This window comes from Cajanus cajan, chromosome 9 (genome assembly GCF_000230855.2).
Source record: "Cajanus cajan strain Asha chromosome 9, NIPB_CcT2T_4, whole genome shotgun sequence".
In the NCBI taxonomy this organism is placed as follows: Eukaryota; Viridiplantae; Streptophyta; class Magnoliopsida; order Fabales; family Fabaceae; genus Cajanus; species Cajanus cajan.
The window spans coordinates 52,298,078-52,315,489 of record NC_138525.1 but is presented as its reverse complement, the minus strand read 5'-3'; the positions used below and the strand labels follow the sequence as shown (position 1 = coordinate 52,315,489).

Sequence of the window (17,412 nt, the reverse complement as noted above, 5' to 3'; positions counted from 1 at the left end):
TTATTTTTATTTTTATTTTTTTAAAGTACTTTTAGAAAATTCATCCAAACAAACTTATTTAGTTTAAAATCAGGAATATTTAAATCAACTTAAAAAATACATTTCATTTATTTCTCATTACTTCTATAAAAAAATTATCATTTACTTACAAGGATGTTGATTCGGTAATTAAGGTCCAAAGCACTCTTCAAAATCATTTAGTTCAAATATTATGTAATTTTTAATAGGTACATTGTATTAATTTTATTAAATATTGAATAGAGCTGATATGAAAGGACCTCACTGAAAATAAGAGAAAACTTAAAATACTCCATTGAATATTGATACAATTGAAACTTGAAAAATTCAAATTCCACAATTATATGTCAAACTAAATGTTGTTAGCATTTTTATGTAGTCGTAAGTATCAAGTTTTGTTATATGTGTATTTGGCTAGTCCAAGTATACTTACATATTGGATTTTTTACTTCTGAGACTTTAATTTGATGCTACATCCATGATATGCGTTCAACTTAAAAAGACGAGTGCCTGAAGTAATTCTTCAGGCTTTATTACATGTGTGGGTTTGCTGGCCCAATATCAAATGTACCTTAGCGTACAAAATTTTGTCCTAAATGTACCTAAGCTCAGTTATATACGTGTGGGGTAGTAGGGTCGACAACATATAAGAAAACTTGGCCCAATGCATATTTAGTCCACCTTATAATTAATCCTTAAACTAATATAAGAAATTTTTTTCTTATGTTGTATAATTAATCCTTAAACTAAATAGTCTAAACATTTTCTCATTGAAAAGATATTTTACTTATAATTAAGATTACATCGCTTTTTTATTTTATTGATTTATTCACTAATCTCTACAAAATCATCTGACTATTGATATTAGTTTAAAAGTTACGTGACTCTAATACTTTATAGATACGTAAGGTCAAGAAAGTTCTTCCTTTCGAAGCAAATAAATAAAAAAAAACCCTTTTTTTTACCCAAATATTGTACTAATCATTAAATAAATGTGACGTCATAGTTAATTAATTTTAGGTGAGATGATATTTTAAATGTTATGATTAATTTGTTTAATTAAAAGTAATCATCTTAGAACGAACGACATAAGATACTAATACATTCCTTACTAGTAATCGACTCCCAAATCTAAATTTTGATAGTGTAGGCCATTTTTGTTTTCTTGGTTTTCCTAATATTTCCCAAAAATAAATATTAGTGACAACTTTATTGATTTATTTCAAAACAGTTTATTTTCGCTATCCTGTTGCAATCCAGGTTGCAACAAAGATTATTGCTTGACCGATTACCAACCAAAATGAACCTCCATCAAAGAAACATTTGGTGAGGGATGATCAATTACTCTATCCCTTTTGTAAGATGGTTTTGGAAGATAGCTCTCACTTATTCTTTTCATGTGCGTATATATAAGAGGTGTGAAAACTGTCTTATGGATGAGTAAACTTACAAGTAGTCACACATATGACATTACAACTCATTTTCCACACACATCAATGGTTGATGGACTAATCAAGGAGGAAAATTGAAAGATTATACGATCCCAATTATGTGGAATATTTGGCGACAAAGGAATGAGTGTGTGTTTAGAGGGGAATAAGTTTGTAAAGATAAATTGATGCACAATATAAAATACATGACATGGATATAGATTAAACATCTGACTGATGATGAGAGCAACCCTTATGTTCTATGAGATACCAATTCAAGTGAATGCTTGTACAACAGTCAATAATAAAGTGAAGCCGGGTCAATACAGAAAGAGAACAAATAGATCTTAAGAAGGATACTGCTAGAGGAGGTGAATAATCTAGGTTGGTATTGGAATAAGTCAAGTAGGAAATTCGATGATAAGGAATAAGATGATCACATGTGTAACATGTTTTGTTACAATAGAGAAATTATTTTGTACCTTACTTGGATTAATATATATTTAATTTAAAACAGCATAAATATATATTAAACTGGGAACTAAAAATAAGTGTTTTATTCTTGTTCTTTTTTTTTTTTTGTAAACACCTTTTGATATTTCTGGAACAGGTTACATATATAAATATATTTTGCTAAAAAAAGGAAATATAATCAATATTTGTTCACTTTGCCCACCATTTACAAAAATAAAAGTATTTGGAATTGTGAACATATATGCTCATGCTTCATGGTAATTGTTTTTTGACAACATGGAATAACACATCTTTCAAACAATTGACAATCACATTGAAATGTATTTTCAGTATTGTCATAGTCAACTAGATACCTTTGGATTACAAAATTTACTCAATTTCACATTATTGTCATACACTAAAAGGCTAAACTAAATCTAAAGCGAATATAAACTTGTTCTTTGTGAAATTTTCGGAAGCTTTAACTTTTGTAAGCATCCACTTTAATATTGTCCATCTTCTGCACCTTTTTATTTATTTATTAGATAGTTAATTAAAAGCAACTTTTTCTTTTCTCAAATTCTTCTATCAATATAAACAGGCATGGTAGGATATCTGTAAATTATTATTGAAATATGCTTTCTTTATCATTAAAAAAATATAGATTAATTTTTTTCCATTGATTTCTTTTATATTTTTATAAGAATATCCGTGTAATACAAAGCATACATGTGCTACGTTTTAAAATTAATAAGGTGCTCGTTTTGCTTACTACCTCTTTAATTTAAAGTTGAATGAAACTGATTCTAAACTGAACATAGCTAAAATGTGTGACTAAAATAATCTCAAACAAAGTTTACCTTACACCACTATTTGCAGTACGATAAATTAATTGAATATAAAACAAACCAACCCTTAATAACAACTTTTGGGTAACTGGGCCACAAGAAACCTCTTGGAACTGAAAACTAACAGTCAACAGTTCACACGTTTTAGACCAAATAATTGCATTTAGTAAAATTCTGTGGGCTGGGCATCGAAGGATGAAAACAATGTTGTGGGCTTCATTGTTGTGGACAAGCCTTCATAGTAAAATCACACCAAGTATAATGGAGCCACCTGCAAGCTAAGGAAAATGATGAAGACAAATATGTCTTTGCGAGATTCTCTATGATATAACTAAGTTTCTCGTTCGTAATCTGTACAATCCAAATTTTTATCAAATCACATATCGCAATATATTGACTTTCTAATTCCTTTAAAAATTTATCTAAAAATTTGCGATATAACTAGAAAGACGTTTCAAATACCATACATGAATTATAAGATCTATCTTGAAATATGAGAGATCAACATGATACTTCCAAGTTTAATTATCATTTATATTAAAATAATTTTTCATTAAAAAAAATTGTTATATGAATACAAATTAGTTTTTAATTATTAAATTTGAAATATTACGTAAATCATGTTTATCAAATCTCTAATGCTCTCTTTTTAATATTCGTTCTATTATTGATAACAGTTTATTATTATGTTAGAAAAAATATTACTAGTATTTGTAATATGATATTATGTTTCCTTGATTGAAATCTAGTCGTATTATTGCTAAATAACAACCTCACTAAATCATGCCTTAATAAGGCCAAACCTCGATCATTAAACCCATGCCGTGTGTTGGATCTTGCCTTTCTTATTGTTGGGATATTATTCTTCGCCACAATCATCATTTCGTGAAAAATGAGTGAACCCACATGAAAAACCATAAATAATTGGTTTCTACTTTTCATTGTGGCTTGTGTATACGTGACTACATAATCATATCCCAAATGTCTTTTCCCGAACATGTAATTGATTAACACAAATACTACCACTAATCTTTGAATTGACAAATACCAATTGTGCCCGTTTTTGATTTCCGTATACAAATAAAGGCATCTTGTTCCTTGGACTAGCATAAATTGGTAGGCTAACCAAATAAAATATTGACAAACTTCCAAAGGGGAACTTAATCTGTAGACAACACCACACCCTGTTGGGTATAATTGCATTAAGCAAGGTAATCCCATGTTAATGTCAAATAAAAGGACCCTTTGTTTATTAGATAGATTACAAATCTTGGATTTGATTGACGGTTTGAGCTCACATGATGTGTCTCAACATGCAACGTTTAAGTTGTCATTTAGTTATATCACTTTCATGTGCATGAAATAGAAAAGATGTGTTAATTAAAAGTCTTGCATTAGGGACATAATCCTAAGTAGGCCCAAAAATGTAGAATCACAGAAGCATATGTGCCCTGATTTTAGAGTAGAGTCAAAGGCATGGGTTGGTTGATCCTATACCTTTTCTACATATCTATGAACATGAAATACCAAAAGGCAAAAGCTTTCTTATGTACATATGCATTGTGAGAAAGCAGCCATGAAGGGCACCTTGTTGAGACCAGATACAATGTAAAAGGAACAACTGAGAATGGGATCCCATGCCCTCGCCCATTTCATAAGAGGACAGGTCATGTGTGCTAATTGGCTCAACCCTTGTGATTCGAGTTCATACTTACACCAAAAAGCATCAAACTTTGTCTTTCCTTCTTCTCATCATGCAAATACTATACGATTTCCTTTAAATATAATAATATCTCTTAATGCTAATATACTATCAATGTAAAAATCAATCAAAAATATTATTGATATCATTTTAAATAATTATTATAAAAGTTAATAAATTTACGATAATTTATGATTAGATCGATGGCAGTATTTTACTTTCATGTCTGCTTCCATGAAAACACCAGCTAAAGTGTTGCTTGTATTAAAAGTTGAGTTGAAAATCAAGATTTTTTTTTCGCTAGAAAATACAAACAACGTAGGCAATATTGAAGAATACCACACTATCAAAAATCACCATACAATCAGAAAATCTTAGATAGCTTATTATCTTGGTCTTGGGCTTAATCAAGTTAATTGAATCTATATAGTTATAAATTAGAAATCACTCTTAATATAATTATAAAATAATTTTAAACTACATATTAAAGTATTGAAAATATTTATAAATGTATTTCAATTAAATTAACTTAAAAAATATTAAAACAAGGGAACACATAATTGTTCTTTAGGCAAGGAAGAGAATGAAAGAGTAAATGGTCCAACAAGACACAATTTACGATGGTTCAATTTTCCACATTTTGTACGAGTATGATTCCTTCTTCTCGGTGAATTGGTAAGCATCTCTGACATACTCCCCATGCATTTAACAGTTCCCTTATTTAAGTATAAAATAATTGAAACTTATTTAGTATAGTTATAGTCGGCAAACAATTATATATATTTTTTTTTAAAGTTGGTGTTATTCTTGAGTTTTATCATGCATAAATATTTATTATTAAAATTTACAATAAATATATAATATTAAGGTAAAACTTTAACGAATAAAACATATATCATCTACACATAAAAAATCGTATCAAAATTTTATTAAAAAAGGTTAAAATTCACTATAATAAATTTTACGTTTCCGAAGAAATTAATTACGATAAAACCCAAAAAAACTGAAACTCATTTTTAACTAGTATCTTTTTTATTTTCATACACAATTTAATTAGGATATAACGATAAATTTAAAGTGTTATTTATTTTTGACATTCTCATCAAGTCATAAATTATTATATATGCTATTTTTTTATAATAATTATTTTAAAAGTTATACTTTAAATTATTTTTTAATTATTAGATAATATATAAATATCTAGGTTAACGACACACAAAAATTAAACTCATAAAAATAAGTTTCAAAATTAATTAAAAAATGTTAGCCCGATTTCGTGTATATAAAACATTTCCCTGCAAATAAATGGTTACCCCATACCCTCCTCATACGGGCCAAAGATTTCATCATAATAACATAAACTAATAAAAAAAAATCAAAGAAAGGAATTGATTATAACTGAAGACCAAAGACAATGAAGACCATATATATATTTTTTCCGTTTCATTTATAAACTACATAATAATACATAGAAAACTATTAATATAATCGACATGATCACAAGCATTGCATCAACAATACTACAGATGCAGAAATCCACAAAAGAGAGACCAAAAATTGTCTTATCACCCCTTTATGAATTTCTCCCCTAGAATAAGTAGTAGTTTTAATTTGGTCACAGTCAGTGATTGATGATATCTTCACGTAACACCCCCTGACAAACGAATATGAATTTAATTTGTGAGCAAAAATAAAAAAATAATAATGGGTTGGCTTGAAAATCTCTCAGCAGAAACTCCACAAACGGATGTCACTTTCTTCATACAGATCACCAAGCAAGTGTGTTGAATCAATGTCAAAGAATGCCCCATTCAGCATTTGATCAACATACTTTGGTGATTGCAACCCCTCCAAGCCATACCAAGGTTCCATCATGGCCATTGATTCATTTGCTTGATCCCCAAAAAACGGTGAGAGAAGTGAGACATCATCATCTATTTGTTCTGAGGGAGATGATGATGATGATGAAGATGCAATTGATGGTGATGAGACCAACGAGGATGAAGAAGTTGAAGCAGGAAGAGAAGAAGGTGGGGTGGTAGGAATAGGAATAGCATTTGCATTAGCATTGTCAACAAAACTATTAGCAGCAGCTGCAGCAACTCTTTGAATTGATTTTGGGGACATGGCAGTGTCTTGAGGAATGTTGATGTAGTGTGATGAAGTTGAAGGGAAGTTGAGGTTGGCTGAAGAGCCTTTGAGGCATAGAAGTGCAGCATCATAGGCTCTTGCTGCTGCCTCTGCTGTTGAGTAAGATCCTAACCATATTCTTGTTTTTTGGTTTGGTGCTCTAATCTCTGACACCCATGACCCCCAGCTTCTCATTCTCACACCCTTGTACTTCTTCTTGGTGTTGATGTTGGTGTCACTTGATGATGGTCTCATTGGCTTTGATGCCTCTGTGTGGATCTTGTTCTCTGGCTTCACCATAGTGCTTGATCAAAGATATGCTTCTTCAAGAACTAAAAGTGTTTGTGTGTGTGTGAAGGTTGGTTGGTTCTTTGATGTAAATAAAAAGATGTGTGTGAGACTCTCTTTGTGATGTGTGTGACTTTTTGGTTAAAAGTGGGGAATGGAGCATATGGAAGTGGGGGAGTAAGGAAGCTGTATTTATAGATGGAGACTTTGGTTTTAAGGTAGCAAAAGATATTACTAGTTAAGATGGGGAGATTGTTGACAGATGGATTTTGGTTAATTTTAATTTAATGTGTTCTTAAAATTACTTCTCTGTCCTTTATCTTAGTGAAGCTTCCTTTAGATACTATATCATGAATAAAAAAAAAAAACTAGTCCAATAATGATGAGCAAATAGAACAATACAGTAAATCTTCATTCGAGCAAATAAATAAAAACAGAAGAGCATCCTAGTAAACCAACTTGCTTGTGGAGAAGATATATCATGTTGGTTTTCATTATTATTACTTGGATCTTATTGATTTTGTGACAATTATTATATGGTCGAAATTATCTTGACCGAGGCAAATTATACAGCACCAAAAGATAGATATATTCTTAACTCATTCTTTAGCAGAGTATATCACTTATTATATATGAACTCATTAGAGAGCATTAAAATTTCTTGGGAGATTGATTTAGTCAAATCAAGATGCTAGTTAAAAATTGTCAACTGTTATTATTATTATTATTGAATTTAACAGTGTAAGATGCTCTGGTATTGAGTATTTTATGGAAATAGAATCATAAAGATGCAATGCGTTTTTTTGGCAGAGCAGTTACTAGTACGACCAAGACTATAAACATAAACGAGTGAACAATTTTTCAAACTTAACACCAAGAAGTTAAGTTAAAGGTGCAATCCATTAATGATCTATAGACTGAGCATTAATTTCATTATCCTTTTCAAGTCATCATCTTCCCCAGATGACATTTAAAAAATAAGTACATAAATTATAATACAAATCTATTGATTTTCGTAATAGTATTAATAAAATGCTGACATATACTTTAACACTAAAAGTCTTTAACACTTAAATTTCACAGATAGAAATTGGGTCCTTTAGACATAAAGTCAGGACTAGGATAAATTATGTACAGGAAGTGTTTGGTTAATAAACTAAATTTTCATTACATTGGTAGCCAATTAAACTGCAAAATACTACATATCCAATAAAGGGTTGTTTGGTATTTTTTGAGGGTTATTTATTAGTGATATTAATATATGTTGAGAGAAATAAGAATGTGTGTGTGGTACGAGGCAGCTTCCAGGATCCACAGGCTAAAGAGGAATTTGGAGGGTAAGGCGTTATGCAGAAAAAAAGTAAGAAGAGTGAAAAATGAAAGGGTTTTGCATATGCAAATGGAAGTGCAATGACACAGCTGTATTCAGCTGCAAAACCGCGTTTTGGGCCCTCCTTTCCTCATTAAACTGTGCCTTATTTTATTAATATGTGTCACACCAAACAAGTAGCAGTAGTACTTTAAAATATTGATATTTAATATTAATACGCGTTGCATCGCATTTCAATGCCTTGTTTGCAATCGCCTGCGTTACTTGACTTTTGGACACTCTTTCTTTGTCCCTCTTACTTTGCATTTAGTTTTTTTTTTTTTTTTTTTAATTTTAATTTTAAGGTTTTGAATTGATTCTCTATGGTACGGCACAGGACCAAGCAGCTTTGCCTTTTGCTTTGGGAAAAATGCCACCACACATGCGTTTATGAAATGTGTCCAACACTAACTTTATTTTATGGGACATATGTAATTAATTTCCTAAGTTGGATCGCAGTCAAATTCACTCATTCAAGGAGAAAAGGAAAACACCTGTAAAACCCTATACCATGGAAAATGATGATCGTGATACCACAGACAATTAGTCCACTGCCCACCAAACACCAAATCAAAGACGTGATCAAGAAACCAAACAACTCCAATTCATTTAGCTTTGCTCAGGAAAAATTGTAAAATTTGTCATTTTATTTTATTTTTTTATAATGTGTTCAGTGCAATTAACTTATAACTTAGAAATACAAGAGTTAAAAACCCAGTTAATTGATTGAATTAAAAATGTTTGATTAGATTAATCGATAAGTTAACTCATAAATATAAATGACTTAAAAAATAATTACTTACTTGAGGTATGAAATGATTTTTAAGTGTTAGTACACATGTTACGTATAGTTTGATACTAATTTTTTTAATCAAAGATTAGGGTTTAATCTCCAACTTGGGTATAAAGTCAAATGTACCATTTTACTTATAAGAGTTAATCTTGTAGAAAAGAGACATATCTTCTTATTAAATAAAAAAATGGGAAAAAAAATTTCATATGTTAAAATTAGCTTTTTTTTAACATGAAGAAACTCATATCATTTTATTCATAATATATAATTAACTCCATACAACTGGGAATCAAATCGTAAACTTAGAGACTAATGTGGGAACATGATACTCTAGCTAAAGAGTGAGCAACCCGATTTGTTTACCTCCTTAAAATACTGATTTTATAATTTTGTAAATAAGAGAGGATTTCTCAACAATGAGTAAGGGTGATACCAAACTCAGTTTGGACTTAAGGTGCTCCATTCAAATTATCAACAATGGATTTACAATCTAACTCTATGGTGATGCTAAAATCGAGTTCTTGGATCCAAAGTAAGGCATGTAACAAGTTGTTAGTCTCTACTTCCCTTAGGGGAAGGTAGACCATGATGGAAGACAGTTTTTATTGACACGAAGTCTCCATGTTAGCATATTTTCTGTTGTGTTAGTTACTGTAATCTGTTTTCAATTCTGGTTTAATGTTGGTTAGTTGTTTGGACCTCACTTGTAACTCTATAAGAGCATTATATTGGTTAATGAATATTCAGTGAAGTATTTCAGCATTTTATACTTCTTCGTTCTTTATATTCTAAACATTTTGGCATCAGAGCTCCTATTGGGGCCTGTGAAGAAAGTGAGTTGCATTCGTGATAGAGAGAATGGCAAATGCAAACGATAGCAGTTTTGTACAACCAGCAATTCCGCGCTTCGATGGTTACTATGACCATTGGAGTATGCTGATGGAAAACTTCTTAAGATCCAAGGAGTATTGGAGCTTGGTGGAAACCGGATTTGAAGATTCAGAAAAGGGAAGTGCAGCTTCTGAAGATCAGAAAAAGAAACGTGATGAGATGAAACTGAAAGATTTGCAGGTCAAGAATTACTTGTTTCAAGCCATAGATAGGACAATCTTGGAAACAATCTTGCAAAAGAATACATCAAAGGAAATATGGGATTCAATGAAAAGAAAATATGAAGGCAATGCAAGAGTGAAAAGGTCGATTCTTCAAGGTTTAAGGAAAGAATTCGAGATTCTTGAAATGAAATCGGGTGAGAGCATAACTGACTACTTTTCTCGGGTCATGAGTGTGGCTAGCAAGATGAGAACATATGGAGAGCAGATGCAGGATGTAATAATTGTTGAAAAGATTCTAAGATCCTTAACTGAAAAATTTAATTACATAGTTTGTTCAATTGAGGAGTCTAAAGACATTGACTCTCTTTCCATTGATGAACTTCAAAGTTCTTTAATAGTTCATGAGCAGAAATTTCACAAAAAACATGAAGAAGAGCAGGCACTCAAAGTAAGTTCTGAAGACAATGGAGGTAGGGGCAGAGGCAGCTATAGAGGAAGAGGAAGAGGAAGAGGGAGGCAAAATCGAGCCACAATTGAATGTTTTAAATGTCATAAACTCGGGCATTATAAGTATGAATGTCCAGATTGGGATAAAGAAGCCTATTATGCTGCATTCAATGAAGAAGAAGAGCTCTTACTAATGGCTTATGAGGATTTACATGGTGTGCAGACAACAAATGCATGGTTCTTGGATTCTGGTTGTTCAAACCACATGTGTGGAAACAGAGCTTGGTTCAAAGAAGTAGATGACACCTTCAAGCAACATGTAAAGCTTGGTAATAACACAAGAATGAAGGTAACTGGAAAAGGAAGTGTTAGGCTGAACATTAAAGGAGTCACTCACATAATTACTGATGTGTTTTTAGTACCAGAACTCAAGAACAATTTGTTGAGTATAGGGCAGCTGCAAGAAAAAGGCTTAACGGTAATGTTTCAGTCAGGAACCTACAAGTTGTACCATCCTGACAAGGGTTTGATTCTAGAGACTAATATGACAACAAATAGAATGTTCATTCTATTTGCTCAATCTGCAACCAAGAAGGATTCATGCTTTCACATCTCTACTCAGGATCTCTCATCTTTATGGCATCGTAGATATGCACATCTTAGTCACAAAGGACTAAGAATTTTACAAAGCAAAGGAATGGTTAGAGGCCTTCCTTCTTCATTATCTACAACAGAAAAGGTGTGTGAAGATTGTATGAAAGGAAAACAACATCGAGATCCCATCCCAAAGAAAAGTCAATGGAGAGCAAAACAAAAATTAGAATTAATTCATGCAGATATTTGTGGCCCGATCACTCCATCTTCCAATAGCCAAAAGAGGTATTTTTTGTGTTTTATTGATGATTACTCTAGAAAGGCATGGATTTATTTCTTCACAGAAAAATCAGAGGCATTTCACTACTTTCAATGTTTTAAGAATCTTGTTGAAAAGGAATCTGGTCTGATGATTAAGTGCCTCAGAACTGATAGGGGAGGAGAGTTCACATCATCGGAGTTCAATGAACTCTGTCAGAAAACAGGAATTAAAAGACAGTTAACAACAGCTTACACCCCTCAACAGAATGGGGTAGTGAGAGGAAGAACAGAACCATCATGAACTTGGTGAGAACTTTATTATCAGAGAAGAAACTTCCAAAATCCTTTTGGCCTGAAGCAGTAAACTGGGTAGCGTATGTACTAAATAGATCTCCAACATTGGTTGTCAAGAATCAAACGCCAGAGGAGGCTTGGAGTGGTGTAAAGCCTTCAGTTGAGCATTTTAGGGTGTTTGGTTGTGTAACTCATGTACACGTTCCAGATGCAGGGAGAACCAAATTGGAAAACAAGAGTTGTAAATGTGTGCTGTTGGGAATGAGTGAGGAATCTAAAGGATACAGGCTCTATAATCCAATTACAAGGAAGATCGTGATAAGTAGAGACGTGGTCTTTGAGGAAGACACTCAATGGAACTGGAATGTCAGTCACAGAGAAGAACAATTTGCAGATTTAGAATATGGAGATACTAAAAACACCGCTGAAGTTGAAGAAGAGAATACAGCAGATGGTGAATCTAATGACGAAGAAGGGAATCAATCACAAAATGAAGAAAATAAAGTGATTAATGATGAAAGGGGCAGAAATAGACACCCACCTGGTTGGATGAGAGATTATGTAGACGGAGAAGAATTCTCAGAATCTGAAGATGCAATAAATATGGCCTTAATAGATTGTACAGATCCTGAAAGTTTTGAAGTTGTTGTAAAAAGCTCCAAGTGGAGACAGGCTATGGATGCTGAAATTAACTCCATCGTGAAAAAAGGGACATGGGAACTCACTGATTTACCAGTTGGAGCAAAGAAGATAGGAGTTAAATGGATCTAAAAGACTAAGTTGAATGAGATTGGTCAAGTGGACAAGTACAAGGCCAAGTTAGTGGCTAAAGGCTACTCTCAAGAACATGGGGTGGACTATACAGAGGTGTTTGCTCCTGTAAGCAGAATGGACACTGTGAGAATGATAATAGCTATTGCAGCAAGTAGAGGGTGGAAATTGTATCAACTTGATGTGAAATCAGCCTTTTTGTATGGCACTCTAAATGAGGATGTATATGTGGAACAACCAAAAGGTTATGTGCAAAAGGGGTGTGAGAATAAGGTCTACAAACTTCACAAAGCTTTATATGGGCTAAAACAAGCCCCGAGAGCATGGTTCAATCGAATTGAATCATACTTTATGAGTGCAGGATTCAAGAAAAGCAATCATGAGCAAACTTTATTCTTGAAGCACACTTCAGACAAAAGGGTTTTAATTGTTAGCTTGTATGTCGATGACCTCATATACACTGGTAACGATGATTTATTGATGAGTGCATTCAAGAATTCAATGAAGAAAGAGTTTGATATGACAGATCTTGGCAGAATGAGGTTTTTTCTTGGAATTGAAGTTCTATAGGAGGATGATGGGATCTACATTTATCAGAGAAAGTATGCCTTAGAAGTGTTGAGGAGGTTTGGGATGTCTGATAGCAATTCTGTCAAAGTTCCTATTGTACCTGGTTGTAAACTGTCCAAAGATGAAACAAGAATGAAAGTAGATGAGACTCTGTACAAGCAACTGGTAGGAAGTCTCATGTATATTACAGCAACCAGACCTGACTTGATGTTCTCTGTTAGTTTGATCAGTCGTTTTATGAGCCAACCCACTCAAATACATATGCAGGCTGCAAAGAGAGTTCTTAGATACTTACAAGGAACTGTGAATTTTGGTATTTTCTATAAGAAGGGAGGAGATGAAGAATTGTTAGCTTACACTGACAGTGACTATGCAGGTGACTTGGCAGACAGAAAAAGCACCTCTGGTTATGTGTTTTTTACTAAGTAATGGAGCAGTAGCTTGGTCATCCAAAAAACAGTCGATTGTGACATTGTCCACCACAGAAGCTGAATTTGTGGCAGCTGCAGCTTGTGCCTGTCAAGTCGTGTGGATGAGGAGAATTTTGAAGGAGCTGGGACATAATCAAGAAGGTTGCACCACGTTGATGTGTGACAATAGCTCAACTATTAAACTTTCTAAGAATCCTATTATGCATGGAAGAAGCAAGCATATCGATGTGCGTTTCCATTTTCTGAGAAATCTCTCTAGAGATGGATGTATAGAGTTGGTTCAGTGTGGAACTAAGGAACAAATTGTAGATTTACTAACCAAACCTCTGAAGTTGGATTGCTTCCTTAAGCTTCGAGAGCAGATGGGAGTATGTGAAATTCCTAAGATAAACTAATTGCTTGTCTAAGCAATAGTTTAAGGGAGGATATGTTAGCATATTTTCTATTGTGTTAGTTACTGTAATCTGTTTTCAATTCTGGTTTAATGTTGGTTAGTTGTTTGGGCCTCACTTGTAACTCTATAAGAGCATTATATTGATTAATGAATATTCAGTGAAGTATTTTAGCATTTTATACTTCTTCGTTCTTTATATTCTAACACTCCATGTTTATTCTTGATGCAAATACTTCTATCAAAGCAACGCTAGTCATGGAAAAGGGCAACACCAACCTTGGTCGAGACAAAGTTGTGCAGGGTTGTGAATGTTGTTGAGAGATTGTATTTTTGTATATGTTAAAATTAGTTTATACACAAGTTAAAAAATAGTTTTTTGAGAATCTAACATAAGAGAACTTTTTCAAATTGGTTTATGCACAAATTAATTTTAATATATGAAAATTTTTATTTATTTATTTTTCTATTTTTTTTCTCTTGAAAATATTCTTACAAAATAAGCTACTAAAATAAAGTATGTTTGAATAAATTTTTTCAAAAAAAAATTCAAAAGAAAAAAGGAAAAAAATAAAATTTGTTAAAACAAACATATGAATAAATTCAAATTAAGATTTTGAAAAAATTAATAGAAGAAAGTTTCTACAAATTATTTTATAGAAAAACTTTTCATTCTCTCTTCTCATGTTCCTTTGTTATAAGTGTTTCTAGATAAAAAGATTATAAGGATTCTTATCGAGCAAACTTATTTATATCAAATTAGTTTATAAACTAAATAAAGTAATTTATAAATTTCTCTAATATCTTGTCAAAACTAATCATAATTTTTTATTCAATTTATTTCTCTAATTATTTTTTGTATCGATGTTTAACTCTTACTTTTTTTATTTATTCAATTAGTTATGTGAGAATTTTTTTTGGATTAAATATATTTCTTATTCATGTAAAATTAACAAACTTTAATTTTGGTCCCTTTATCTTTGTTTTTTGTCATCCTCTATAAGTTAAATTATTTTTTTTAGTTTTTACTATTGTGTGGTCCTTTTTTAAGGACTTATTTGTGTATTAGAAAATTAAGCAATCTTATAAATATTATTTATACTATATTAATGCGTGACACTTTTTTTTATTTATAAATTCTTAAAATAAATAACATTTATCTACCTCATTAAAGATAAAAAAAAATATTAATTTAAAATTTTAGAGAGATGAGTTTTTTTTTATTAAAAAAATCTCATTTTACATAGCCAAAAACACAGAATCCAAGTTTTGAAGAGATGAAAATAATAAAATCTGTTTTAGAATGACTAAAATCAAAATTGCATGATCTTTTATGAACTAAATAGGTATTTAAGTTTTTTCTTTCACATACTTTTTGTTAACAGAAGTTTACTAAATAAACCACGACTATTCAGAACTCAAAATGTCACCCGAAACCTCCATACCTGGTTGCATGTTATCCTTCTTCAGTCACCTTTTTCCTCTTTATTCTCTTCAGACACCTAACAACTACTGTAAACTCATTATTATTGACCAAACATCATACCTCTGTCTTTGTCACCATTAACCGTCTTCATCATGTCAAGTTAACACCAAAATATTCTCTTAATTAGAATTGGAAGACACAGTAAACTTAATAAATAATTTAAAGAACTAAATTGAATTGGAAGAAATTAGAAATTAAATTATACTTGGAGAGATAAATGTAATTAAAAATATAAAACATCTAACTGAAAATTACATTATCATAACACTATTAAATTAATATTTTTTTTTGGACAATAAAGACTAAAAATAGAATGTTTGGAACTTACATTGATAATTGTGGAAAAAATGTTACAGAAATTGAAAAGTGTTAAATTACATTAACATAAAAAAAACATATTTAATCAAATAACAAGTTATCTGACTAGATTATTGTCTCATTTAATTAATATTCTTATTTTACTTGATAAAGTTGATAAAAAAAATACTTTATGTGTTGATATATTAAAGGGATAAATAAATTTTAAAAAATTGAAACTACAAAAACACATATTTTGAAAGTGCAATAGCAAATTGACAGCTAGCACTCTCCCATGATGGTGCACGTGCGAAGGGAATGCTGTGGTCAAATCCGTACGAACCCTTTCCTATACTACACGTTTTGGAGGACACAGAATATGCATCAAATTTCAATTAATCTCAAAACATGGCCAATTAATTTAAAAGTTAATTAAACTACAGAAAAGAAACATGACGTACAAATAATTTTTAATTTGGTGGCATCAAAGTGTCTTTGACATGGCAATTAATGATTCTCACATATTGTTGCCAGTTGCCACACTCATTTTGTTTATGATATATGTTTGTAATTAAATCCATTATATATTGGGAAAGGAAGCAAGGTTTGTGTTTGATGAAAGTCATAAGGAAAGTTCATTAATTTGCATATGGGAATATAGCTTTATTGACGTGGTAGGTATTGTTTATCGATTAGAGTTAGAATTTTATTTTGATATTATATATTTATATTTAGTGTAGATTTTTTTAATATATATTTGTGTATATTATTAAAGTAAAACTTTAATTCTGATGAGAGAATAATATTAATGGCATTGAATAAAGTTTAACTATGTTTTATGCTTTGCGAAATTAATTAGCTGGACCTTCTGGAAGTTGCCATGCTTTCAATGGTTTACCTATACCATCCATGTGAAGTCCTAAACATCGCGTCAAGGTGAAAATTCTTACGTTGAGGGGTATGGTAATGGTTGAATCTCGAAGTTGAAAGTTTAATTAAAATCTGGAAGGTAATTAATTTTCAGAAAAAAACAATATGCACAAACAATGTAAAACTTTTATACTCGGACGATATTCAATGATAACAATAATGCAAATTTATTGAATTTGATAATAATCATCTTAAAAATTATACTTCAAAAAAATTCATTTGGTTAATTTTGACAATTTTGAAAAAAATTATACCATGCATTTCTATTAAACACTTGCTTTTGTAAACGAAAAATTATTTTTTTGGACACTTTATATTTTTTTTTAAAAATATTTTATCGACACCTTTAATTTCTCTTTATCTTAATTTTTTTTTATATCATATCATATTATCAATTATTTCTATATTTCTTTATTTTATCTATATCTCATTAGGTATTATTGTGTGTTAACTAACATCTCGATTGTCCAAGTATATTTTTTCTCTTTAAACATGTATCGGAAGGACCCTATCGGTCACGCGGACCAACACGTGCCTTGCCGTCAGACACCCACGCAAGGTGAATAACCCTAAAAGCCTTAACATTAGCACCGGCTCGGATTACAACCGAAAGTATGTTATGAGTCGGATAGCGCGATCGGCTCGGTGTGAGGTCGATACGAACAGAACCGTGGGCTTCGCAAGACGTACACCGGCTCAGACAGAAGCCGATCAAGTATAACAGCACAGTAAACATGTGACGACTCGGCCGAAGGCCGGGCCGAAAGGCGCAACAAACATGTAAACGGCACGGCCTAAGGCCGAGCCGAGGGACGAGATAATAATTATAGCCTTCACCATGATTAATGAGGATA

The 17,412-nt window shown here is 31.6% G+C and overlaps 1 protein-coding gene and 1 long non-coding RNA gene across 2 annotated transcripts in view; one reads left to right on the top strand and one right to left on the bottom strand.

The window, feature by feature from the left end:
* Positions 1-17,412, top strand: part of LOC145951830 (uncharacterized) — a 96,473-nt gene that overhangs the window by 40,062 nt on the left and 38,999 nt on the right. The gene's annotated exons all lie outside the window — the stretch shown is intronic.
* Positions 5,867-7,054, bottom strand: LOC109817946 (ethylene-responsive transcription factor ERF014). The gene has a single exon (XM_020383300.3). It carries the CDS (start codon positions 6,879-6,881, stop codon positions 6,177-6,179), a length of 705 nt encoding a protein of 234 aa, XP_020238889.1. The 5' UTR covers positions 6,882-7,054; the 3' UTR covers positions 5,867-6,176.

Coding starts and splice junctions, on each gene's coding strand:
- LOC109817946 (XM_020383300.3), bottom strand. CDS start 6,881: ATGGTGAAGCCAGAGAACAAGATCCACACAGAGGCATCAAAGCCAATG.